Consider the following 27278-nt stretch of genomic DNA (forward strand, 5'->3'; position numbering starts at 1 on the left):
ATATTTATTTTAAAGTCTTGTTCTTGGCTTTATTTTCCTTTATTTCATCAAGTATAGGTTTTATGTTAAGATTTGCTGCCTCATTGAATCTGTTGGTTTTCTGAAAATATTTGGTCAGTACCGGTTATAATTTGTATTTTAAAATGGGTTTTGTATTTGAGATTGCCTGAAGGCGTGTTTGCGTGCACTGTGTAAGTTTACTCCAGCCTGCCCTCAGAATGGAAAGAATACTTCATAGGTGATATTGGGTACTTCTGTAAATTGATCTTAGCAGCTATTGATCATTACTACCTAGTTGCATTAATTTATTAGGGGTTGCCAAATAGCAGTTTTCTAATTCTCATGCCTTTATTTATTAGCTGGTATACTTTTACAGAAGTAAACTTACTTTCATCAACTGTTTGGTTAACCTGAAAAATAGGACACTTAGAAAAGGCAGATAAACGCTTGATGATTATTCTCTATTTTCTTTCATAATATTGACCTGATTTTCCAAGGTTCTTCAAAGCTGACCAGTAAATTGTTTTTCAGTGTCACTGTGGACTCATGGATTTAGTGTGTTTGATGTGTCTTGATCCATTGCAGTCATCCTTTTTTGCTCAGATTATCTAGTCTTTGAACAGTTGAGCTTCTTCACGTCCAGTAGGATGGCTGTAAGGAAAAAAAAAAAGATAATAACCGTTATTGAAAAACTAGTACTCTCATACATTGCTAATGTGAAATATTCCAGCCGCTTTGGAAAACAGTTTGGCAGTTACTCCAAAGGTTAAACACAGAGTTACTGTATGACCCAGAAGTTTGTTCCTGGGAGTATACTTAAGAGAAATGAAAGCATGTGTCCATGCAAGACTTGTACATGAATGTTTACAATATTTTTCATAGTGCCCAAAACATGGGGACAATTCAGATGTCAGTTGATGAGTGGTATAACAAAATGTGGTATATCCATACAGAGGAATAGTTGGCAGTAAGAAGGAATGAAGACCTGATTCATACTAAAGCATGGATGAACCTTAAACAGTATGCTAAAGTGAGAAAAGCTAGTTAAGAAAGATCACATATTATATCATTCCACCTATATGAGTTGCCCAGAATAGGCAAATACAGAGATTAATGGGTTGCTTAGGGCTGGGAAAGGTAGGAGGGAATTGAAGTGACTGCTGAAAGGGTATGGGTTTCTTTGTGGGGTGATGGAATGTTCTAAATTTAATTGTGATCATTGCACAACTCTGTGGAAATGTTAAAAACCATTGAATTATATGCTTTTAATGGGTGAATATGTGATCAAGGAGAAAAGATATTTGTACTACATAACAGAGGATTAAATTTCTTAAGTTAGAGTATTCTTATGAATTTAATGAGACTAACAACCCTGTAAAAAGTTAAAACACACACGAAGAGACAGTTCTTTTAGTCAGCGTATAATAAACTGCTCTAGATGCTATGAATACAGTTGTGAACAGATATGCTCCTATAAAAGAGGTGTGAACTATACGTAACTACAGAAGTATGGTGGGGAATAGGAACAAATAATATTTCAGGTTACGCTAAGTAATAGGAAAGAAACTGAACAAGGGGACGTGATAAGGAATGACTGGGGTAGGGGATTAGTGGTTACATAAATTATTTCTCCACACATTATTGAGGGAAGGCCTCTGTCTGAGGAGGTGACATTTAAGCTGAAGACCTGCACGATGAGCCAGCCATGTAGAGAAACTGGTTTAACACCAGGATAAAACTGTTATAAGCAGAGGGAACAGGAAGGCCTTGGAGTGGGTGGATGGGCCTGAATTTGGTATATTTAAGGGGCGACAAGGCTTTTAAGGGTGTGGGAGGTGATAAAGCAGAGAGAACGGTTAGGAGACTGCTGCAGTAGTCCAGGTGAAAAGTGTGTTTGGCTTGGGCTAGTATGGTAATAATGGAGACAAGGTAAGTGGACAGATTTAGTATGAATTTCAGAAGTAGGTTTAATAAGACTTGCCAATTGTGGGGGGTGAAGGAGAGCAGAATCGAATTTTGTCTGGCAAACTTAAGTGGATCTTTTCTGAAATGGGAACTATTGGGGGAAACGGGGACAAATAACAAATGAAAAAATGCTGAATTTTGTAAAAGTAAGTTAAGGAGATATGGTAGACCCTTGTCATTCAGTCTCAGAATCTTATCACAAATTTAAACAATGGGATTTTATTTTTTACCTGTCAGATTCATAAAAAGTAAAGTTTGGCAAGGGTGTGGAGAAATAGTCCTTAGTAGTTGGAAAAAATTTTTTAATTTATTTATTTTTTGGCTGTGTTGGGTCTTCGTTGCTGCATGTGGGCTTTCTCTAATTGCGGCGAGTGGGGGCTACTCTGTTTTGGTGCGTGGGCTTCTCATTGTGGTGGCTTCTCTTGTTGCGGAGCATGGGCTCTAGGCATGGGTTTCAGTAGTTGTGGTACACAGGCTCAGTAGTTGTGGCGCATGGGCTTAGTTGCTCTGCGGCATTTGGGATCTTCCAAGGCCAGGGCTCGAACCTGTGTCCCCTTGCAATGGCAGGCAGATTCTTAACCACTGCACCACCAGGGAAGTCCCTGTAGTTGGAAATGTAAACTGCTATGACTCTTGGGGCAGTTTTGGCCAATGTCTTATTGATTTAAACCTATTGGATCATGAGGTATTTGCACTTATCAAGTATGTTTGCCTGAGAAAGTCAAAAATAAATAGATGTTTATTGCCCTATTTTTATTTATTTATTTAGTTTTTTGAAGAACATGACCAAAGACACGTGATTTATTTGATTTGGAGTGGCAATAACATGATACCAAAATTTGATTTTCCCAACAAATAGATTTGAGAAATTGGGGTACCATTATTATAAATTCTAATCCCACCTTTGATACATTGAAAATACTCCAGATGATACCTCATTATGCAATTATTTTATGACTTATAATAATTAAATAACTTGCTTCTGTGAGCAAATGGTTTTTACCATACACTTAATCATATTACCAATTTAGTTAACGCAGAAGTCCTGCCCTTAGGGTCTAGTATTTTAAAAGACTGTAAATGGAATTTACAGTGTTTCAGGTAGACCAACATGGAAGTAACAAAAGAAACAATTTCCTATATCATCTTGGGTTATCTGCTAACCTCCTGAAGCATGAGATCTTACTACTCCTATAATTATTTTTGCCCTATTATTTTAGAAGAAGAAATAACTACTGGGAACAACCTGAATGTTCATCAATAGAGAAATAGTTGAATATATTTATTATGTTCATAAAATGGACTACTTGTCACAAAAGAAGAAAGTTGATCTCTATGTACACATCTGGAAAGATATCCAAAATACATCATTTGAAAAAATTGTGAAATAGTGTATTTGACTTTTGGTGTATATTTTAAAATTTTTATTTTTTAAACTTTTTTTAGTATTTATTTTCCTTATTCTTTTAGCTGTATTGGGTCTTAGTTGCAGCACACAGTATCTTCGTTGAGGCGTGTGGGATCTTTCGTTATGACACACAGTCTCTGCGGCGCACAGGCTTTTCTCTAGCTGTGGCGTGCAGGTTTTCTCTCTAGTTGTAGTGCATGGGCTCCAGGGCCTGTGGGCTCTGTAGTTGTGGCACATGGGCTCCAGAGGGTATTGGCTCTGTAGTTTGTGACATGTGGGCTCTCTCGTCGAGCTCGGCACATGAGCTCAGTAGTTGTGGCACTTGGGCTTAGTTGCCCCATGGCCTGTGGGATCTCAGTTTCCCGACCAGGAACCAAACCTGCGTCTCCTGCATTGGAAGGCAGGTTCTTTACCACTGGACCACCAGGGAAGTCCCGGGTTTTTTTTTTATTTGTTTTGTTTTTTAAAGAAACTGTGCATTTACATGTTTGTGTGCATGAAAGAATCTTCAAAAGGCACCTTGGGGCTGGGGAATTTGAGGAAGGAGATGATTCTCACTTCAGGTAAGAAAGGAAAATATGAAGTTGTGCATGCTATTATCAGTAACTTTTAATGTGGCAGTGAACTTCCCTGTAAGTCTTTGTATCTCATTCTCCTAATAGAATCCTGGAAGTACTAGACTACTAACATTTGTTCTGGATATAAACATAAAGAGATGAAGAGCATCCCAAAAGTTTTACCAAATCCTTTTTTTAAAGAAGACGGTTTGTTTTTATTTAAATGTTCTGTGTGTGGTTTTTGTTTTTTGGTTTGTTTTTTTTTTTTTTTTTTTACCATATTGTGAGTTCCTTTGTCAGAGAGCCATACCCAGATTTTAAATTCTTAAAACCATTTTCTGAATTCTTTTTTGTAATTTATATTTGCTATAGACAATAGCAAATAGACTATTTGCTATTTACATTTGCTATAGACAATTTGGAAAATTCAAGTACAGATATATCCTACTACCTATAGTCTACTTCAGTTGTTTAGATGCTGTTAGAGTGTCTTTCTACATATTTCTGGATATTTTCATGCAGTTGTGATCTCTTTCCCCAACACTTGAGCATTCTTCTTTATCATGTACTGAGATATGAATTTTAATGTATAAGTTCCTACTCCAGAAAACTAGTTTTTCACCATTAATAGCTTTGTGACAGATATCTTTATAGGTAGATATTTCTCTGCATTTATGAGTATTTAATTAGCGATTTTTAGCAGTAAAGTTACTAGGTTGAACAGTTAATATTTTTAATGTTTTTGATGATTTATGGAAATGCTCTCTTTTTATGATCCCTGTAGTAGGTTAGAATGCTTATCTCACCATATATGCAGAGAAGGAAATTATCAAAATGACTGAGCACCGTTGAATATTATACCTTTAATTTTCCTAGTTTGGTAACCAGAATTCTTATTTTAATTTACGTTTCTTTCTTTTTTTTTTTTTTTTTTGTGCGGTACGCGGGCCTCTCACTGTTGCGGCCTCTCCCGTTGCGGAGCACAGGCTCCGGACGCGCAGGCTCAGCGGCCATGGCTCACGGGCCCAGCCGCTCCGCGACATGTGGGATCTTCCCAGACCGGGGCACAAACCCGTGTCCCCTGCATCAGCAGGCGGACTCTCAACCACTGCGCCATCAGGGAAGCCCATCCATTTCTTATAAAGTGGAATAAAATTTTTTTAGAAAAACACTACAAGTCCTGTATCTTTTTCCTTGTTGAATTTCCTGCTGACATTTTTTTTATGGCCGTGCCATGTGGCTTGCAGGGATTCAGGGATCGAACCCGTGCCCCTTGCAGGGGATGCAGGGAGTCTTAACCACTGCACTGCCAGGGAAGCCCCCAGACCTTTTTTTTTTTTTTTCTGTTGGGGTAGAAACTCCACAGGCAATCTGAAAAATCAGACTACCTTAAAGACAGTTGTGATTCCTTCCTTTGTAGTGAAGTTAAAAGAAGATATGTAGCTTTTTAATTCATTGTTACATAATTTCTAATGAATAAAATCCCAGGGGGAAATGCTTTAAAATGGGTTTAGACTGGCAAATATTCCTTACAGGCAGCTTTAACTCTGAAATGTTAATGATGGCTAGGAATAGTAATCGTCTTAAATTCACACCTGTGTAGTTCTATATCTCTGTGTACAAAGGTGTGTGTACAGGGGAGAATCCAAATTTAGAATAGCTGTGAAACCAGTTTGAACATATGTCCTTAGATTCTTTCCCCATAAACACAAAAGTACAAACTAACTTATAAGTGGTACTATTTATTCTTATGTGGATCAGTTTGGTTATTACTAGCAATCTGGCTATCCTAGACAAAATATAACTTAATTAACTTTTTGTTCTGACCAAAACCCAGAGAGGGAGAGATCAAATTTATTTAATGTGCCCGTTTTTTTTTTTTAAAGGGAGGTAATATTTTTTTTTAATTAATTAATTAATTTATTTTTGGCTGTGTTGGGTCTTCGTTTCTGTGCGAGGGCTTTCTCTAGTTGCGGCAAGCGAGGGGCCACTCTTCATCGCGGTGCGCGGGCCTCTCGCTGTCGCGGCCTCTCCCGTTGCAGAGCACAGGCTCCAGACGCGCAGGCTCAGTAGCTGTGGCGCACGGGCTTAGTTGCTCCGCGGCATGTGGGATCTTCCCAGACCAGGGCTCGAACCTGTGTCCCCTGCATTGGCAGGCGGACTCTCAGCCGCTGCGCCACCAGGGAATGCCAAAGGGAGGTAATATTTAAAACCAGAGACCTCTACAGACAGTGCCATAGTTTTAAAGTGCTTTAAGTCTTACCAAGTGCTTAGAAAAATGTAGTCATAATGTTTTTAGAATATTCTTCTTCTTCTTTTTTTTTTTAATCCTTACAGAGCACAATAATACTAGCTTGCTAATGTAGAGGAAAGGCCACTGGATAAGAACTCATCCTCAAAGAAAAGAGGGCAGAGGAAATGAAATTGATAGCTACTGGCTGTTTTTTTCCTTCTGTTTGGAAAAAAATGCTTCAACTGTCTAATAATCAGATGTTGTAAATTAGATTAACAAGATATTTGAAAAGCATACTTAAGGAAATCTTAACCGACATTCCCCCATTAGGCCAGGGAACCCCCTTAATACTTTAATATCATCATATCTCTTTCCTTCCTAGCTCTTCACTCACATTATAGTTTATCACTTGTATGATTATTTAGATTGTCTTCACCACTAGATTGTCAGTCCATACAGGCAAGAGCTGTAGCTGGTTATCCTTACTTAGCATATTCCTGTTGCCTAGCTAGTGCCTGACACATGAGACTCTCATTTAATAGGTAAATATTTTTTTTAACCTATTATTTTGGCAGAGCTTAAACGTTGGATATTATCAGTGTTGATAAAGGTGTTCACAAATGCATAGAAAATGGTATGAGAGGAATATATATTAAACTGTTAATTCAGAGGAGACTATAAGATTGAGGATGGAGGAGTGCTGCAAGAATGTGAAAATGATCTTTTCCTTTTTACTCTGTGTGTTGTCTTGATTTTTACCTTTTTTATTCTTTTTTAACACATAAAGTGTACTTCTACACTGAGTGCTAGCTGTGTCATCTTGCTCACATTGCTTTACTTCTTTTGAGCCTTGGTATCAATACTTGTAAAATGGACGTAGTGCCTTCTCCATATGGTATTTTAAAATTTTAATAGTATATTTTATTATATTCATCAATTTATTTATTTTTTTTTAGATTTCACATAAAGGTGATATCATACGGTATTTATCTTTCTCTGTCAGACTTACTTCACTTGACACAATACCCTCCACGTCCATCCATGTTGTTGCAAGTGGCAAAATTTCATTCTTTTTTATGGCTGAGGAGTATTCCGTTGTTTATATCTACCCGTCTTCTTTATCCATTCATCTGTTGATGGACACTTAGGTTGCTAATAAAAAAGAAACAGGCTCACAGATACAGAGAGCAAACTAGTGGTTACCAGCGCAGGGGGTGGGGGAGGGAAGGGACAAGGTAGGGGTAGGGAATTAAGAGGTACAAACTATTATGTATAAAATAATCTACAAGGATGTACAACACAGAATATAGCCATATTTTATAATAACTATAAATGGAATATAACCTTTAAAAATTGTAAATTACTGTTTGTATACCTATAATTTATATAATATTGTACATCACCTGTACTTCAATTGAAACATATTTTTCTATTTAATATAAAATATTTTAAAATGTGATTTATATAAAAATTGAGGTATTTTATGATTTGCTTTTTTATACTGTCTTCAAAATGCAGAAATTAAAAAATTTTGATATTATAATTGATGTACAATATTGTATTAGTTTTAGGTGTACAACATAGTGATTGTATACATGTTTATTGTGAAATGATATACAGCTTATTTTCCTGATATGCGTTATATTTTATACTCACAGCTCATCTTGATTTGAACTATAAATTTTCATCTGAAGTAGTCGATACGTATTTAGGTGCCATACTGTTGAAAATGTAGATTCACGTATTCAGGTTGTTCTGAACCATACTTAAAAGTTTTCCAGTAACAGACTAGAATTACCAGATTTTTAATTTAAATTTCAATCAGTTAAAATTTAAAATTCATTTCCCACTTGTAACAGCTACTTTTTAAGTGCTCAGTGGCTTCCTGTTGCTAGTGGGTTCCGAATTGGACATGACAATTCCAGAGGAATATGTATTAGATTGACAGGACAGTGAGTGGTGTCCTTTTGTTCTCACTAGGGCTCTTCAATCCAGGTTTGCTCTTGTCCTTGGCTCTCTAAGAGAAATTCCCAGCTACCATATTTACTGTAGGGATGACTTCCATTGCGCCAATGTCCCGACAGACATTGATCAGGAAGCAGAACCACAATGAGTGTTGTGGACTAAGGGATTTATTATAGGACTTAACTCATTACACAGTTAAGGGAGGAGTGGGGTTTGGAAGATCAGGGAAGCTGCACTAACCAGCCTTCCTGAAGCACTGGCATAGGTGGACAGTTGGGGCCCACAGGGCACTCCAGAAAGCCAGGCCCATCTAGCTGCTAGAGTCAGGCCTGAAGGGTTGCTGGTGGAGAGTCTGTAGAAGGCTGTTGCCACTGCACCTGGTGGTGGGCCTGGGCTTGCTTTTGTCTTCAGGGCCTGTTGTAGGGTGGAGGAGTTGGATGTGGAGTGGAGGAGAACAAGCAGAGCTGGAACCTGCCAGCGTCTCAGTGTCTGTTCCTCACTGTGTCAGCGCTGCCGACCTGAGGTTCTTTTACTTTCTCAGCCAATTCCAGGCACAGTCACCTGTGGAGAGCGGGACAGAACAATACTTGTACTTGAGGAGTACAAGTGTGAAAGAGCTGCAGTGGAAAGTGGAGGGGTGTGTGTGTGTGTGTGTGTGTGCAACCTTAAGACTCCAATCCGTGAAAATAAATAAACCTTGTGTGATTGTTCTAGAGCCTTTCCACAGACTCTCCTCTTTTTCTCACTTTTTGAAGTAGGGAATGTGATGTTTAATTTCCAATATCCTTGGTCTGCATAGTACCATCCCCATCTGTTGCAATGTCGGGGCTTTGCCACTAAAAGCCTAAGGCTTGATTATGTCTTGATCACAAGTAAGATTACTCCCACTTTAGTGTGTGCATTCTAGTTTTTGAATGTAGATGTTTTACATCTTTTTGACTGAAAAAGAAATGAGTACTATTAATGGGGGAAGAGGGAAACGTCAAGGATTAAGGCTTCTGGAATCAATCCAAGAGAGGGTGTTTCTGCTGTGAGTTGAGGGGCTTAGACTAAGTAGACTCCAAAGTCTCTTCTATTTTTAATATTCTGTGGTTTATTTTACTTTAATTGAATTTTAATCCTAATTTTATATTGTCATTGAACTCCTAATGTCAAATTTAAAATCTCTCTACATGAACTTTTCTTTGTAGAAATTTTTAATTTTTCAAATTTATTTAGGGGATGTTAAGTCTGAGTTACCCTTCTTAGTAACATGTATTTTTTTCTTATTATCATAATATGTTCATTGTAAAAATTTTGAAGAAAACAGATAATTAGAAGGAAAAAAATCATAGGTAATCCCGCTACCCAGATACAACTACTGTTAACATTTTAGTGTATCTCTCCAGTATTTTTCTTATATTTACTAAAGAGAAAGCTTTCTGAACATACTATGTAGTAATTTGCCTCTTTCTCTTCTTTTATCTTTTTGTGTCACTAACTTCCCATGTCTTTTTCAACGTTACATAGCATTTTACTTTGTAAGATTGCCGCATTATGGAATTTTTAACCTGAGTCTGTGGATAGAATTCAGGGAGTCGAGTATCTTGGGCAGGGAAACACTTAGATATTTATTTTCACCAGCGTTTAACTGAAATGTAGCATTTCCTTCTAAATGTGGACAAAAAGTCAAAATAATATTAGCCGGACCTAATTCTTCGGCAATAATAATAATCATCAGTAGGATGATTACACATTTCTTGCCTGATTGCTTTATAGTCATTGTACATATCTTGAGGTGTTGTACATTCATCACTACAAAATTATGATCACTATTTTACATATTTAACATTATTTTTAGAAGGTATCCATTCATAGGCTTTAGCACATTGCCAAATGGTTCATGGAACGAAAAGTTAAGAATTTCAAACTGTTGGAGATAGTTTGCTTAAATAGGTGTCTATTTTAAACACTAGTAGAAGTACCTGAAGTTAAACTTTTGCTTATATCTGTGATTATTTGGACATAGGATAAATCTCTAAAAGCAAAATTTTTTCATCAGATAAGTACTTTTAAAGCATTTAGTTAGATTGGCTTCCAGAAATGTTGTATTAGTTTACTATCTTACTAAACTATCTGAAAGCACCCAGTTCTTTCTAAATCATTAGCTTTTATATTCTCTAGATCTGTTATGATTGGCACTGTAATGGGTCTTCAATTTGGTGTAATGTTCAAGGAACTTCTGCAGATCCCAAAATTTGAACCAGTATAGCATCAGGCATAGTAACATTTTGTTGTGTTTAGATTATGCTAGTTTTATTTACAACTTGGGGACACCACCTGGACAGCATGTTGTATTCCAGGACTCTGTACCAGAGTCTTCAAAACATTCTGCTTCAGGAACTCCCACACCAGAGCCATAGATGAGGTGGAGCTAGACTTAAATCTGCAGTTTTCGTTTTTGTTCTCCATGAGGAAGAAATTGTCACCTTCAAAAACTATATATGTACATGGCAATGGAATCTTGGAAACACCAGAATGTGAAATTGACATTTTACTGAATAAGTGGGTGTTTAGGGGAAGGATGATAAGAAGGGGGAGGAGCTAGTATTGAGAGTTGAACTCCTGGTAGGATGGGATAGGTTTAGAACAGAGCTCCATAGGGACCTAACTGGAGAAAACAGAATCCATTAATAATTTACTGATAAAGCAAGTCTGATTTGGGGTAGTATGAGTGTAGACCTGGACCTGAGAAAGTGCCCTGGAGCAGGGGAGAGGCAGGAAAGCAGGTTGGTCCCTGGATTTGGATCCCACTTCTACCACTTAGTAGCTTTCTTGCTTTGGTCCTATCTGATCCTTGTTGGCTCACTAGTTTTAAAAAAAAAAAAAAGAAGAAGAAGATGATTTAACCAGGTGGTCTTTTTAGCTCCTTTCTTGCTTTCCTTTATTGCTGACTCTCTCATCTGGTGCCGGCATCAGGGGCTTTGTCCAGAGATACTCATCCTGCCTGTAGTAATTACTTGTTTGGTCAGTCCTTGCTGAAGGGCTTGAATTACACAGAACACTCTTATTTGCAAATGATCAAACACCTAATTAGAATTAACTTTAGCAAAACGTGGGATGTGTTGGAAGGCTGTTGGTATATAGCTCACAGAACAGGAAGAAATTTTGTTGAGGTTGTATCTCTTTGCTGCCTCTCTTCCAGTGTGAGTTTCATTTTCTCCTTTTGCATAATTTTCTGTTATCTAAGGAAGGGGCTGTGTTCACATCCTCTGGCATCATGAAGTCAGGAAATGATTCTTTCTTTCCAATACCCAGTTAGAAAAATCTTAGGGAAAAAGTCTCAATTAGCTTGGCTTGAGTTATGCCCATACCAGGACTGGTCTCTGTAGTCATAGGGATGAGTTATTATGACCCAGGTTGGGTCAGATGCCCATCTGTGGACCATCACTGTAATCAGTGATGCAGAATCCAGCAAGAAGATGGCATTTGCCATTAGGACCACTTGGATGGTATAGAAAGAAAAACAGTTCAACAAAAACCTGGGGTGTTGGAAATTTTTAAAAACATGATCTTGGGGTTTCATGGACTAAGCAGCAGCAGTCTTCAAACATTTGTATCTATCCAATTTTTAAAAAACAATGTACCCCACAGTGAGATCCAGTTCACACGCATTAGGATGGTCATTGTCCCCCGCCCTTCACAAAAAAAAAGCCCAGACAAACCAGAAAATAACAAGTGTTGGCAAGGATGTAGAGAAATTGAAACACTTACGCTTTGCAGAATGCAAAATGGTGTAGATGCTGTGGTAAATAATGCAGTGGTTCCTAAAAAAATATTCAACATAGAATTACTGTATGATCCAGCAGTTCCACTTCTAAGTATATATATGTAAAAGAAGTGAACTCAGGACGGGAACACATATTTGTACACTGATATTCATAGCAGTACTATTCATTCACAGTAGCCAAAAGGTGGAAAGAAATGGCCCAAATGTCCATGGACAGATAAATGGATAAACAAAATGTGGTACATACATCCAGTGGAATATTATTCATCCTTAAAAAGGAAGGAGAATTTGATACATGCTACAGTATGGATAAACCTTGAGGATATTCTGCTAAGCGAAATACGCCAGACGCAATAGACAAATATTGCATGACATTACTTCTTGGAGGTACCTGAAATAATGGAATTCAGAGGCAGAAAATGGCTACCAGAGACTGGGGGAAGAGTTAGTGAGGAGTTAGTATTTAATGGGTACAGAGTTTTAATTTGAGATGAAAAAGTTGTGGCAATGGTTAGTGGTAATAGGTGCGCAAAAATGTGAATGTACTCAATGCCTCTAAATTGAACACTTTAAAATGGTTATAATGGTAAAATTTTATGTTAGATATATTTTACCACAATAAAAAACATTTAAAAAAATACAATGTACTCCTTGCACATTTAACTTGGTGTCTAAAATTTCATCGAAAAATGTATCCAGTGGAATCAAAATTCGTAGAGATTTTTATCCATAATATCTGTTTAAAAAACTGTAAATTAGCTCTTTAATTAAAGTTAAAGCTCTTTAATTAAAGTGGGAAATTTCTCGTTATTCCTTTTCTCCTTTACTTGTATTTCTAGTCTACTTCTCCCACAGAACATTATACTAATGAAATGTTTTACAGTTTTAGTCTTCTGTTGATCACGTGTTATACTTCTCTGCAACAAAAACTACATAAATTGAAAATTTAAATTATTTCCTGTGACTAAAAGGCTGTGTTTTGGATTGCTGTGGCCATTGATTGCTAGGACAATTGATTAAGACTTTATTGGAAATGCTTTTTAATGAGAGAAATGAGGCGTTTTTATAACTCATGTAATTTTGGATGACTCACGTATTGCCAGAATGACTCAGCATTTTCAACACCAAATACATTCCTCTTTTCTGTTTTTATAGATCTGTGCCCTACTGAGTAAACTTGTTCACATAAATAAGTAGATGGGAAATGAGGGTATTGTTATAGAGCAGTGTCATTCAGTTGTTTGAACTCCTTGACTTGTATGCAAAGAATCAGTCATCTATCATTATTTTTAGTCATTTACTTGCCAGCAGTTCCATTCACTCCTTCATATTTGTTGAAAAGAAGGAACTGGAAACCATCTAAGTTGTGAAAAGATTTGTTACCTGAGGCATCAGTCATTGAATTTCTCAGTTTTTTGGGAAGTATTCCAAGAATGCTTATGGAGATTTCAGATGACTATGTTTTTCTTTCACTTAGAGACCTGTTTAACTCATTACCTGAAGGATTGAGAAAATTAAAAGGCTGTTAAGTTAAAAAATATGCCCTTACGAATACAGTGTTTTTAAATGCTTTTTTTTTTGGCTGTGCCGTGTGGCTTGCGGGATCTTAGTTCCCCTACCAGGGATTGAACCCAGGCCCTTGGCAGTGAAAGTGTGGAGTCCTGACCACTGGACCGCCAGGGAATTCCCTTAAAATACTTTTTATCTTATCACTTGCTTTATGTTTTGTCAAAACCTTGGGTCTGTAGATCTTAACTCATTCTGTTTATGGAAAATGTCAACCATAAAATCTAATTTAATGAAGTTCGTTTTTATCATCAAACCAGTTACTGCTTTTAGTCAGAAAAAGTCTAACTTCATTTTCCCCCAGCGTTTTATTTTGAACATTTTCAAGCATACAGAAAACATGAATGAATTATAAAGTGAACACCCATAATACCCATCACCTAGACTCTGCAGTCAACATTTTGTCATATTTATTTCGCTCAGTGTAATTGAGATTCATCCATGTTGGTGTATGTATCAATAGTCTATTCTTTTTTATTGCTGAGTAATTTCTAGTATATGTATGTATACACCACATTTTATTCTTCTGTTAATGGTCACTTGGATTCATTCCAGGTTTTGGTGATTATGCATAAAGTTGCTATCACCATTCACGTACAGGTCTTTTTGTAGACATACACTTGCATTCCTCTTAGTTCAATACCTAGGAGTAGAATTTCTGGGTCATAGGATAGTATATGTATAATTGTATAAGAAATTGGCAGAGCTTTTTCAAAAGTGATTGTATCATCATAAAATAATACATGGAAGTTCTGATCGGCAACACCAAATGTTGGCAAACTGTGGAGCAGTCTTTAATTTTAGCCATCTGGTGGGTATGTAGCAGTTTCTCATTGTGGTTTAATTTGCATTTCTTTGATGACTAATGGTATTGAGCATTTTTTCTAGTGCTTATTGTCCAGTTCTGTATTTTTGTGTGAAATGCCTTTTGAAGATTTGTCTGCCCTTTTAAAAATTGATTTTTTCTTTTACTTTTGAGTTGTTAATATTTCTTATATACTCCACATACTAGCCATTTGTCAGGTATGGTTGCAGATACTTTCTACCATTTTGTAGGTTACTTAATTATTTTCTTAATGGTGTCTTGATGAGCAGACGTTTTTAATTTTGATAAGTCCAGCGTATCAAAACTTTCTGTAATGATCGTTGCTCTCTGTGTCCTCCGTAAGAAACATTGCTATGCATCCCCCTGGCCCCCCCGCCCCAGGTCAGAAAGATAGTCTGTATTTTCTTAGAGAAGCTTTAAAAAGTTAAAACTTTTACTTTTAGGTCTCTCTGATTAATATTAAATTAATGTTTGTAAATGGTGTGAGGTAGGGGGGTCAAGGTTCATTCCCCCCGCCGCATATGGGTATTTGGCTGTTCCAGCACCATTTGTTAAAAATGTCGTCATTGAATTGCTTGAAGGCGTGTATATTACTGGGGTTGCATTGAGTATGTGGATCAATTTGGTGGGAAATGACTTTTTAATAATATTGAGGGCTTCCCTGGTGGCGCAGTGGTTGAGAGTCTGCCTGCCAATGCAGGGGACACAGGTTCATGCCCCGGTCCGGGAAGATCCCATGTGCCAATGCAGCGGCGGGGCCCATGAGCCATGGCCACTGAGCCTGCGCGTCCGGAGCCTGTGCTCCGCAACGGGAGAGGCCACAACAGTGAGAGGCCCACGTACCGCAAAAAAAAAAAAAAAAAATAATAATAATAATATTGAATTTTCCGGTATGTAAACATGTTATATGCCATTTTAAAATCTAAACATTGTTAATATTTATTTTCAGAAACATTATAGAAATTGCTTTGAAATAAATTACAGAGTTCATTTGAAGATCATTAATGTGGTTGAGACTAAAATGAGCCAATGATCATATTTTTATGGTGGGAAGTACAAAGTAAACCTAATAACCTCTCATACCTTAATCTGTAATGTGGTTAAAGTATAGCTGAAATTATAAGGAAGCTTTCTTTGAACATCCTAGGCATCATGCATTCCCTCTCTTCTGAACTACTGTTATTAACACACAGGTTAACAGTACATGGTTCTCTTAGAGTGTGAACTTCCAGGGAGTTGTGATTGACTCAAGTTCAGCCTTTAAAGTTTGATGAATAGTGTGAGAGAAAGTTAGTAAGCCTGGAGATTGGCTTTGATCTGAGAGGCTACAGGGAGCCGTTGAAGGGCCCTTGTTTAGGAGAATGAACACCATGAAGAGGGGGTGTTGTGTAGGAATGGGATGAATTACCTGGAAGAGAGAGTCTGGGGCAGGAAGACCATTTTAAACTCTTAATGCTCAAAGTGTGCTCAGCAAACCAGTAGTGTAAGATATCACTTGGGAGTAGGTTAAGAATGCAGATTCTGGGACCTGACCCACACCCACTGAGTTAGAGTCAGTGTTGTAAAGATTCCCAAGTCATTCCTATGCCCATGAAAGTCTGAGAAGTACTGCTTTAGGGAAACGTTCAGTCCCCCTGGTGTGAGTGGTTAAAGGGCCCCAGTGCACACAACAGTTGACATGATCATGGCAGATGTCTGACTTCTTGCATGTTGGCTCTTTCTCTTTAGATTGTCAAAATGGATGTTTAGAATCATTTCTGTTTTCTTGAGTTGGCGGTGTGGGGGCAGGGGAATAGTCTTTCAAACAGTCTTTTTAGAAATACATTCTTAGAAATGCTACTTTATGGGCTCTTTAAAACTTCAGGAACCATATATCGTTGATTTAAGTAGCCTCAACAGACTGTAAGGTCAGTTATTTAAAAGAAATTTAATGGGGACAAGTGATTCAATGTCCTTTGCTATTCCCAGGGACTGGAATTTGGAGATGAAGTTGAGATTTTGTAGAAGATTTCAAGTGTGGTTGCTGTACAAATTGTAATAGTGCGCTTGTTGAAAGTCTAAAGAGAAAGAAAGGAGAAGACGGCTTTCGTTGTACAGTTTGTGCAATAACTAAAGTACAGTAAATCCACTAGCAGCCTGCTACCCTCACACATAAACTGTTTGTATTTTTCTGTACTCCTTTACCACCATCATCTGTCAACATACAAAATTTTCACATAGTTATATAATCACGATACAGATGCAACTTTGTAGTCTGCTTTACGTCATTTGACATATTACCCTGCTCCCCAGCTCCTCCTCTTCCCTCCTTATCCAGCTGTTCTGCCGTCTTCTTCCTTCTCTTTCCTCTCATCCCTTACCTCCCTGGCTGGCCTCCCTAGCTTGGATCTCTGGTTCATCTTGGGCCCTCTACCACATTATTTCTTATTTAAGAGTGTACAGAGATTTTCCACTGCATGCCTGAGCATCAGTTTGATATTCCTCAGTTCTCAGTTCTTCCTGGCTTGGCTAGCCCAAACACACGTTGCTTATTACCTTCTCCCCTATTACCTCCTCCGAACCAGGTCCCTTTCTGCCGAGGATCAGCTCTTGATGCATCTGCTGTGTGAAGCCATCTCTGGTTTCCCAGGGGCCTCAACAGACTTCTTGCAGTCACCATCTACCTTTATACAATGGAACCTGACTTAATGGTTTCATAAATGGGGGCTTACTGCTCTGCTCTTGTTTCATTTCCCTACTTGGCAGATGCTCAAGAATGATAGCTGCAGAGAACCCTGAGCAGCTTCATGCTAAGTTTTGTTGGCAGAGGAGTCATCAGAGGACAGACATGTTCTTATGCTGAGGATGGAAATGACTAGAGTTGAGGCTATACTACTCTGAGCCCTAGAGCCAGAGCCCCTGGGTCACCTCTGCATTTTGAGTCTGCCAGGGGTTACTGTATTTTAGACTGTGGCAGACTTTGGGTCAGTTTACTTGTTTCCATGAGTTGTCCAGTTGCTAAGAAGTTTGAGAGATTAACTATAAAGAAGATAACTGATATTTTCAAAGGGAGATGCTTTTAAATTTTTGAACCAAATTAAGAAACTTAAATCGGAAATGTTGTGTAGGTACTGATAGAGAAACATGTAGGGTTAGGGTTAGGGTTGATGTAGAAAGCATTTAAGCTGAGACATTATTCAAATAGATATCCTTAGAAGGAGAAGTCTCACTTCATCATGTGCTCGTTCCCAGTTTTTAGTATCTTCGGAGTGTCTAGTTTGTGCTTGGCTAAAGGTTATAAAGAATATCCTCCCATAAAAAGGGTCAAGTTCCTGTCCAACATCAGGTGTGAGTTTGAGAAGCAAAGATGGGCTTTACTTAGTAAAATCAGGCTTTGTGTTTCAGACCTTTCAACTTACTGAGTGTTATCCTGTGTTGACAGTTAACTTCTCAGACTTCCTGTCAATGTAGATCGAAGAGGTAGAACAGAATGGGCATGTTTGGAGAGCTGGGATCAGGAAGCCATTAGAAAAGAGGCTTTTTGGGGTAAAATGTTTTTGAACACAAATGGCCGCAGATAAGAGTGATCGTGCCTACCAGTTCACCTAGGACTGTCTCTGTTCAAGCTTGCTGTCCTGGTATGATTATTAATATTTGCCCCCTTTCTCTCTCAAAAGTGCCTTCGTTTGGATGATAACTTATGTGGTCATCTACTAAAAGCAACATACTGATAAAATACTTTGTGCCAGACACTGTACCAAATGCTTTATGTAATCCTTGCAAAACACCTGAAAGGTAGCTGCTGTTGCCGCTTTACAGATGAAAAGATGCTCAGAAAGGTTTAGTAACTTGACCAAGATCACACGGTGGCAGACCTGGTGAGTAAAGCAAGGTCTATCAGACTTTTAAAGCGACTTAATTTTTCCCAGCCTGCCACACCAAGGGGTTAACAGGGTCTTCTATTAATTTGAGGAACTAGTGAAAGAATCCTACAATGGTAGTGCAAGCCTTTACCTAAAAGAAACAGTGGAATGGAGAATGTCTGGATAAAGATAAAAAGGTGATGTCTTAGTGGAAATGCTGGGATTAAAGGGAGAGAGTTACACTGTATTTAGATCTCCAGGCTCCTAGATGCTTGTAGCCATTTGTTTCTAAATGGACTTAAACTGATGTGCTGCTCAGGCCTGGGGTCTTTCTGCTTGGGTTTGGAAGTTCATGGTAGTTGTATAGATCAGTGCTACTCAAACTTTTATGTGCATTAATATCAACTGGGAGTCTTGTTAAAATGTAGATCAATTCCATAGGTCTCAAGTGGAGTCTGAGATTCTGTGTTTATAACAAGCACCTAGTGATGCTGATATTGCTGGTCTGCCACACTGTAGTTTGGGTAGCAAGAGTATAGTTGATTAGATTCTCTCTGCCTGGGGCATGAGGGTACCCATATCCACAAATGCCCTGATTTTAGATGGGGAAGGGAGGAACGATTGCTTCTAGTTGTAGGTGTGCTCACATTGTGGTGGAAGGGACTACATAGATAGCTGGTGTAGGTGGGGAATAGGTACTTAAATATGGATTTTTTAAAGGAAGCATTGTGTTTTTATAATTAATACATATGGATTATTTTTAAAGTATATCCTTAGCTTAGGGGAAAGGGGGACAGAGAAGCAGGAGGGAGTGGTCTGGGGTGGGGGCGACACCAGCATGGGTGAGTTCTTGCTCAGCCTGTGCAGTGGTGAAGAAGGCTTTGATAGACACAGACAGGGAGCAAGCAGAGTATCTACAGCCAGACAGGAATAATGTGGATGGATGACACAGCAGCAAAGCTCTTAAAAAAAAAAAAAAAAAAAAAGCCAAGGGGAGGAGTCCCTCCCACAGACTGGCCATTTTCCCCCTCTAGGCTATGCCTGAGTGCCTGTGGACAGAAGGGTATACTCAGGAGGCTCTGGCCAGCTGTTCCTGTGGATAACAGCATTATCCTCCACTCTGCCCACTTCGTAACCCTGTCCTGGGCGGTCCCAGGTGGGCATGCTTCCCGTATCTGGTTACTTCTTCTTGTAACATGGGAAAACAAGCAGGGTGGAGTGCTGCCTACCTGGTCTAGGTGCGAGCAGCCTGCTTGCTGAAGCTGGGACCTTCGCTTTACCCTCCTTTCTGAGGAAGAAGCCTTGTGACTGGAGGGCATGTTGGAAAAGGACTGATGCAGGAGAGTATGTTGGCAGACAGGAAATGGCAGTTTCCAGAAGCTCTGGGCAGAGCTGGACTTGGTGCTGGAGCTGTGAGTGGTCACCGAAATAGGGCTTTGGTCCTGGGCAGCACCCCTGAGAAGGGGGCCTGGGCAGCCAGAGGCATCAGTGATCCTTACAGCTGGCCAGTGTATCCTGAGTGCTCCTGGAAAAGCAAGAGAAACAGTATTGACAGAGACAGGTGATGTGAACTCCTGCACATGGGGTTTCTGATAAGGCATAGTCCTGCTTCTGAGACTGTTTCTCTTATTTCGGTCTGTCAGACACTGTTTTGGGAGTGTTTCCTCAGTCTGTACCTACACTTGCAGGAGGGAGGAGCTGGTCCTGCTGTATCTGCTCGTGATTGATGCCCATCCTTTTTGGGGTGAGGGAACTTGGGAGCAGGGAGTATCCTAGTCAGGACAGATCTTACTCTGGCATGTGGGTTGCCCAGTGACTCCCCCTCCCCCTGCCGAAGCTGACCCCCTTTCTCTGATCAGCTGCTCCTGACAAGCCTGGAGCACCAAGTGTTGTTCCCCAGGGTCTGAGTGTACAGTGTTTTTCTGAAGGTTGTCCCATCCTCAGTGGTAAACACTGCTGTGTCAGGGTACTGCTCAGGGGCCACTTGGAGCACATAGATTTTTGCTAGCAGAATTGTGAAGCTTTGCATCGGGCTGCAAAACCAGGGCTTGAGCAAGCAGCTGGAGAGAGTCCAGGACTAGAGTGTTTTTGGGTTTGGGGGGTGGAGAGCAGAGGGAGGGAAAGGGAGGGGCAGGAGGGCAGAGCTACACAAGCAGGCAGTCTGCTGCTTTGGCTTTGCTGTCGGCAGAGAGGACTTCAGTCGTGCCTGAGGGCCGCTTGGCCACTATTGCTGTAGACCGGAGGGCGCTGCCTCGCAACCCTGACTTACCGGCACTGCACCCGGACTGTTCCAAGTAGCTGTTGTGCTGTCTTTTCCCTGGGAGGCAAGTCTCCTCCCTGTCGTCCCCTCCTGCTCCTCCCCCGTTCTGTGAGGGATGATGCCGCTCTCTATTGCACGGCTCAGCCGGCTGATGTCACTGGCAGCGGGAAGCATCAGCAGCCTGATCACATGCTGGCCCAGTCTGTAATGCAGACGGGATAGGGGTGTGTATGTGGGGAGGGGGGCTGTATGGCAACTGCTCTTTCTCTGATACCCCCAAAAGTGCAGGGGCAGCGGCTGCAGCATCCAGCCAGCTTGGATGTCTGGTCCTTGAGCCTAAGGAAACTATTATTAATATTATTTATTGTTGATAATACTGGGGAAAACAGCCCTTAACTCTGGGGTTCTGCTGTCCTCCTGTCCAAAGCAGACTTCCAGGACTCTGAAGAAACAGTTACAAGCAGGATGCTTTTCCCCACCTCTGCGCAAGATTCTTCCCGTGGCCTCCCAGATGCAAATGACTTGTGCCTTGGCCTGCAGTCCCTCAGTCTCACAGGCTGGGACCGACCCTGGAGCACCCAGGACTCAGATTCTTCAGCCCAGAGCAGCACACACTCAGGTGAGTGCCAGAAAATGAGTTGGCTTGGGGTGGTGGTGGTGGTGTATGGGGTAGTGAGTGAAGATATCCACAGCAACAGTTGTTCTGTTCACCTTTGCATCTCCCCCCCTCCCCATACAACATGGAGCTGTTTTGCAAAAGATGGAAATGCTGGCTGTGAGTGTGGCAGGACAGATGGTTGCTTGTAAAAGCAGGCATGGCTTTTCCACTTACCCTGATAAATTCCCTGGAGTTGTTAGTCTGTACCTGAGGTGGCCCCGAGAAGGGTCCACAAGGTGACAGTCTTATGCAGAAAAGATCCAGCTAACCCCCTAGTGCCCAGGCCTGTCTTGGAGATGATGAAGCAAAACACTTTTAGGTGGGGGAGGGGACTTAAGGGGCTGATTACTGGATGTCCAGATTCTATTTCTCAGTGGCTTTTAAAACTAGGGAGCTATGTGTGAAGGATGGATGGTCCCTGAATCATGGCAAGGGAAGAATTTTAACCATAAGTGAGGCTGGGTAATACTGGGATATTGGAATTGGCTTAACATAAGGTTAAGAGCATTGATCCTGGAAAGGGGTAAGCAGGGTAAGTGGGGTGGAGTAACTCTCAGCTGCGGAGGCTTTTTTTTTTCTTTCTTTGTGTTAAGGGTGACCAAGTAGATGAAGGAAGAACCACTCCCCTTTAGGATCCCTTGTCATCTTGGAAGGATTCGATGGGGACAAGTTGAAGGGGCTTCTTGGCAACCCCTTGAACTGCTTCTGCTCAGACCTTCCCATTGCCCGTTTATTTCCCTCCTGTGGTTCAAGGGGGAGGGTTGGCCAGATGCAAGGCTTGGAGTATTCAGGAAGAAATGTGAACTTAAGAAATACTGTAACTATACATAAAAATCTATGTATTTCGCTTTACGTAAATTACACCTTAATAAAAAGAATATTGGCAGCAGGTACTTTAAAAAGATGGAAAGGGGGGGTGGGGGCGGCCATTTGCTGTTGGTGCTGACAGTGGGGTTCACAGAGCCTGCCATCCTTCCTTTCCTCCCATCTCCAGAAGCTGGCAGTCATGGCAGCAAGGTACTGTCTTGTTGATTTCTCTGGCCTCCACCCTGTTTGGCGCAGGTCTTTTTTTAGAATGCTTTGCAGAGCCTGGGACTGTTGTGTCTGTTGGCATTTTAATGCCCGGTTTTTTGGTAAATCCCATTTGATTGGGGGTAGAGGGTGGATTTTTTTTATTTGGCTGCAGGTGGGGAAGAGCTTCACCTTAGTTGAGTTGAGGTAGAATTTCTTGAAGTACCAGCCTTTAGCTGACTCAGGTTTTTCCCTGGGCTGGGAAGTGTGGTGTCACTGTTTGGTATCCTGTGCCTGGAGATCTTGGCATGGAGGTAGTGGTAGTTTCTTTTATGTGGTATTACGAAGCCAGCCGGCGGGGGGGGGCCTGTGAAGCTGACCTTGTCCCCACCCTCACTGCTGTATCTGAGCAAAAGACAGGGGAGCCCACCCAGGAGGCAGGCACGTGTCTGTGGTGATCAGTGTTTGACCAAGACAGTGTCTCTCACTGGCATCACGTTGGGTGTGGCCCTTATTTGGCTCTGGTTTCTCTTAGCTGCAGGGTTCCTTCTGAAATGTATTATAACAAATAGAAATGCAGGAGGGGCCAACTTGGGGCTTGGAGAGGGCCTGAAAGTCATTCTGAAATTAGGCTGTTTAAAAAAAAAAAAAAAATAGTTTGGGCCCAGCCATAATTTCCTCAGTGTCCCCACCACCTGAAAGGCCTGTTTGTAGTTATTTGTCTCTGAAGTGGGGGTGGATTTACTTCTCCATGTTCTGTGTCAGGCACTTAGGTAATAAACACTACATGATTTTTTGGATCAGGGAGGGCCTGTAATCTGTGGCCCTGGCATTCATGGGAACCCAGAGAGTTGCCCCAGAGGTGTGACTTAGCCAAGGGCAGGGTTAGTGTGTGTATGTCTTCCTTTCCGAGGGTTGAGGGCGCAGCCATCCCTGATCCCCACGTTATCCTTGGGAGCTGTGGTGATGGCCATCTCTCTCCTTTCTCTGAGCTCTGGGCCTTCTTGGAAAGCCCACATGAGGGTGCCGCCTCCTGGAGTAGGACGCAGCCCTCCCACCAGCCAGCTGCACCCTTGCCAGCAATGCAGGAACATGCAGCCCACATTCCAGTGCCTACACTGCCTCCCCATCTGAAGACCAACTAGCTCAGTTTCTTCAGGGAGGGAGGAGGTATTTCAACAGCTCTGGACAGTCTGGGAGTCATCACTGCAGACAGCCTGGTAGCTTGCTGTCTCTGCATGGAGCGCCTGGTGCAAGCTTCTTCCTTGGCCCTGCTGGGGGATATATTGCCCCATGTGACTATGGGTTTACATCTGACCATTTTCCACAACTCTTTAAGTTTTCAGCAATGTGTAGGGGGCAAGGTTGGAGATAGCAGGGCTCTTGCCTGAAAAATCTTGGCTAAATTCATTCAACAAATACTTGAGCACTGGCTGTGTGCCAGGCACTGAAGATACATCAACGAATAAAATTATTGCCCTTAAAAATCCCCTTAACTATCAAGGGGAAATAGAACGAATACCAAATGCAGCATGATAGTTGCTGTGCCTGGGGGCTTTCATTTTCTCCCTTAAGGATTTTTTTGGCATTGGGGCAACATTTCATTGGATTCTCAGCATGAGACTGGTACATGGAGACCTGTCTCCAGGGGCTAAGGTCCTTCTGCTACATGGATTTCATTGGCCTGGGAGGCCTGCAGGAAGACCCTGGGGTGTAATCTGTTTTCGAGAGTTGTGCCTGTGAGGCCAGAATTGGTTTGGGTGTGGTACTCTGTGAGGTCCCTCCCTTCTAGACTCTGCCTACCCCTAAGGCCTCGTCTCATGCTGGGAAAGGAGGCCTTCCTTCCCATCAGGGCAAGATGAATGTTAGAGGTGACCCCAGTGACATGTGTCTGGGGCTACCTTTGTCTTACTTGCCGTGTCCTAGGTCTTGTAATGGAACAGGAGGGCTATGAAAGCGATCCTCAATGTCCTGGGATGGGGGCGAGAGTGACTGATCACCATTTATCGACTACTTCCTATGTGAAGTATATCACATGATTTAGTGCTTTCACAGTCCTGCGAAATGGGTACTGTTATTGTTCCTATCTGAAAGATGAGGAAATAATGCTCACAGAGCTCGTGAAGTGCCAAAGGTGAAACAACGGCCAGAATTCGAGCCTGGGTTTCTTTGATTCCAAGCCTCTTATGCTTCCTATCACACCTGTGTTCCTGTGGGCAGAACCCTAACGTGCTGAGCAAGAACACTTCCGGGAAGGTATCTCTGTATATACAACTCCAGGGCTGTTCAGCCATGATGTTTTCCTTTGCCGGGGGTCCCTCAAGGCTAGGGCACGAGACAGTTCTGACTCCCTCTTCACCCTGAGTCTCAGCTCATCAGCTGTGCCCCCCCCCCCCCGATGCATTTGTGTTCCTGCCTTCCCCCGGTGACTCTTGCATGCAGCATTACTCAGCAGGAAGTGGGGTGACTGAGAACCTACTTTAGGGGACCTGGAAACAAGGACTCCTAATGAAGGCCTTGTGCAGAAGCCCAGTGGGCAGACCAGACGCTCAGTCTAAGGATGCCAGAGGACGTGTCCTGTCTCCTCCCACTCTTCTTAGAAGTCCCTTGGAGATTAACCTGTTCACCCTCTTTGACTTCTGCCCTAACCAGTGAAGAGGATGTTCCCTGTGCTTTGTCACTTACAGGCTCCCCATTGGTCTGCAGGCTGAATCAGCCTGGGATGAGAGGGGAGTCTTCAGCATTTTGCTTCTGCTTCAGCATTTTGCTTCTGCTGCTGCTCTACTTCCAAATAACCTTTCTGAGGCAACGTTCAAAGTAGGGTTGGGTTCCTTCTCTGTGGAACATGGACTTCTGGGCCCAAACAAGTTCTGCAAATCTACCTCAGCTGTCCAAGTCTTCACTGCTTATATTCCCAGTATGTAGCACAGAGCCTGGCTCCTGTCTTTTTAGTAAGTATTTACTGAGTGAATGATGAGTGCTGAGTTAATTCCGGGTAAGTTTGAACTACAGAGTTCAGACAAAGTCTCTTTCTCTTCTGCTTCCTACTTGTGTTGATCATCTGGACGGACCGATGGTTCAGTGATCAGTATCTCTGAGCCCTCATAGCTTTTAGGGCATGATGATGCATTTACAGAAAGTTTTTTTCATACACCGGAGCATGAATTCTGTCACGGAGTCAGGTAGTCTACTGAGGAGAATAGCTTTTAGTGCAGAGAGGAGGGAGGGCCTGAGGAGCAGTGTGACAACGTGGTACCTCCTAGGTGAGAAAGAAGTTGAGGTGGTTGGGTCCAGGGACCGAGTATTGCTGACCTTACATGGGACTTGAGCATGTCATTTCTTCAGGTTAATGAAACTTGTCCAGTGATCAAGATCGGGGAGGAAGGCTATGTCGGGTACCACCTTGGACCTGTGGGATCCAGAGTTGGTGGAGGGAATTCAGACTCGCAGGGTCACCGCCTGAGTTGGGGTGTGTTGTAGAGTTGCAGGGTTGGGGTCATAGGCAGAGAGCGTTGTTATACCTGCAATGAGTGCTCCTCACTTATGCCTTTAGGTAGATTTTGAGCAGGCAACCCAGGACCAAGGGTTGGGATAGGGAAGAAGGGTTCCAGGTGCAGCCTTGTGTCTCGGGCTGGAAATAATGGCTCCTGGTCTGGGTTTTTCCCATGATTACTCCTGTTAGACAGACTATGATGTCTCAGGCCTGGGCTCTCCCTGAGCTGAGCTCAAGCTCAGTGTCTTGCAGTGCAGGCATCCGGTGCCTGGCTCCTGCTGCCATTGCTGCTGCCGCCATCACTCTTGGGTGCCTTTGTACTCTTGGGGAAGGCTTCAGAAAATTCCAGCAGTGACTCAGCTGTAAAACCCACAGGAGCTGGCACAGAAGGGTGAAAGTGGAGAAAGTTAACAATCAGTCTAAAAATATTACTGCTGATTTGGTCTCTTGTACCCTCTGAGGTAGCATTAATGAGCTGGAACCCTCTGCCAGGTCCTCTTCTCCCCGTGACTTCTGTTAGAACTGTCTGTAGCTGATGCGGATTCCTGCCGGCATGTGAGTGGGGATGGGTGCCTGTGCTCCAGGGAGAGCATACTGTTTTTCTTAGTCACTTTTGGAAGATAAGGATTTGCCGTACACTTGGCCACCAGGGCTGGAGGCACCTGGTAAACCTCAGACTTCCTTTGATCCCTGAGTTGTAGAGGTCAAGATAGGAGCAGAGCAAAGAGGTCAGGGCCTTGGCCACCATTGAAAGGGACTATGGGACTTCTCTCCCCCCGCTTAGTCCATCTAGGTTAATACTCGACATCTGACTTTGATGAAGTTCTATGCCGTACGATGGGGAGTGTAGTTTGAGATCGGTCACTGGCCTACAGCATAAGGAACCTGTCACTTCCACTGGATTTTGGGTTATATGGCTTGAAGAGTGTGTCTTCCCAGGAGGTATACTTTATACTTCAAGTTAGGAAGAAGTGATTGCTCCTTCCCTCCTGATTCCCAGCTGGTGGGAATCAATGCTCCTTACTCAGCAACCTTATATAGGGGAATATAGATAGTCTCATGGGCTGAGCGGGGAGCAAGACAGGCTCTGTCTCTTGAAACGAGGTCCCACCTTTCCAAGAAGCCCACTGTCTCTGCTGCTTTCCTCCCTTTGATCTGTAGATACTCAGAGAACTACATAGCCAGGTCCTTTGTGAGGTTGGGCTATATAGAGGGACAGTCAGGTCACTGTAGGGCATCTGACCATGAGTGACAGTTTCTAGAACTTGGCTCCTTCTGTGGGTTGAAGAAACTATCAAACCACCTAGAAAATCCTTGGCCTCTTGATACAGGTTTTCTTGTCTTCCTTGTATCTTCTAGTCAAACTCCTGTATTCTTGGCCTCTTCCAATTTAATATTTGCAGGAAACTGATGTGGAGGTGCTGATGTGACCCAGGTGTGTTAATTCTGGTACACTCTGATGTTTCATGTTTGTCTGACAGCACTGCCCCTTTCCCGTTTTCCTGTGTGGTTGGAATTAGTGTTCAGTGGATACTCTTCCCTGCTCCTTGTATTTGAATGTAGAAGTATATTTCAGTGGTTGTGAGGATCCCAGGGAGAGTGACTCTCTTCAGCCTGTATCTATATATGTTTAGTTCTCTTTGAAGAAAGTATTTGAAACTAGTGGAAGAAATATTGTCACAAATTTGGTATGGCAAGTAACAGTACTTTCAGCCTCTGTTTTGG

General features: G+C 41.7%; 1 protein-coding gene across 11 annotated transcripts in view; it reads left to right on the forward strand.

Annotated features, from left to right (window-relative positions):
- The window catches only part of CPEB1 (cytoplasmic polyadenylation element binding protein 1), a 99107-nt gene that overhangs the window by 52173 nt on the left and 19656 nt on the right, over positions 1-27278 (forward strand). For 5 of the 11 annotated variants that reach the window (XM_079912639.1, XM_079912648.1, XM_079912640.1 and 2 more), the window contains one exon: positions 20819-21010. In XM_079912639.1, coding sequence (XP_079768765.1) covers positions 20819-21010 — 192 coding nt within the window. Of the gene's footprint in view, positions 1-17945; positions 18147-20818; positions 21011-27278 lie in introns of all 11 variants that reach the window. The other 6 variants (XM_079912649.1, XM_079912642.1, XM_079912644.1 and 3 more) reach the window with 2 other exon arrangements.

The sequence above is a fragment of the Stenella coeruleoalba genome (assembly GCF_951394435.1).
Source record: "Stenella coeruleoalba genome assembly, chromosome: 2".
NCBI classification, from domain to species: Eukaryota; Metazoa; Chordata; class Mammalia; order Artiodactyla; family Delphinidae; genus Stenella; species Stenella coeruleoalba.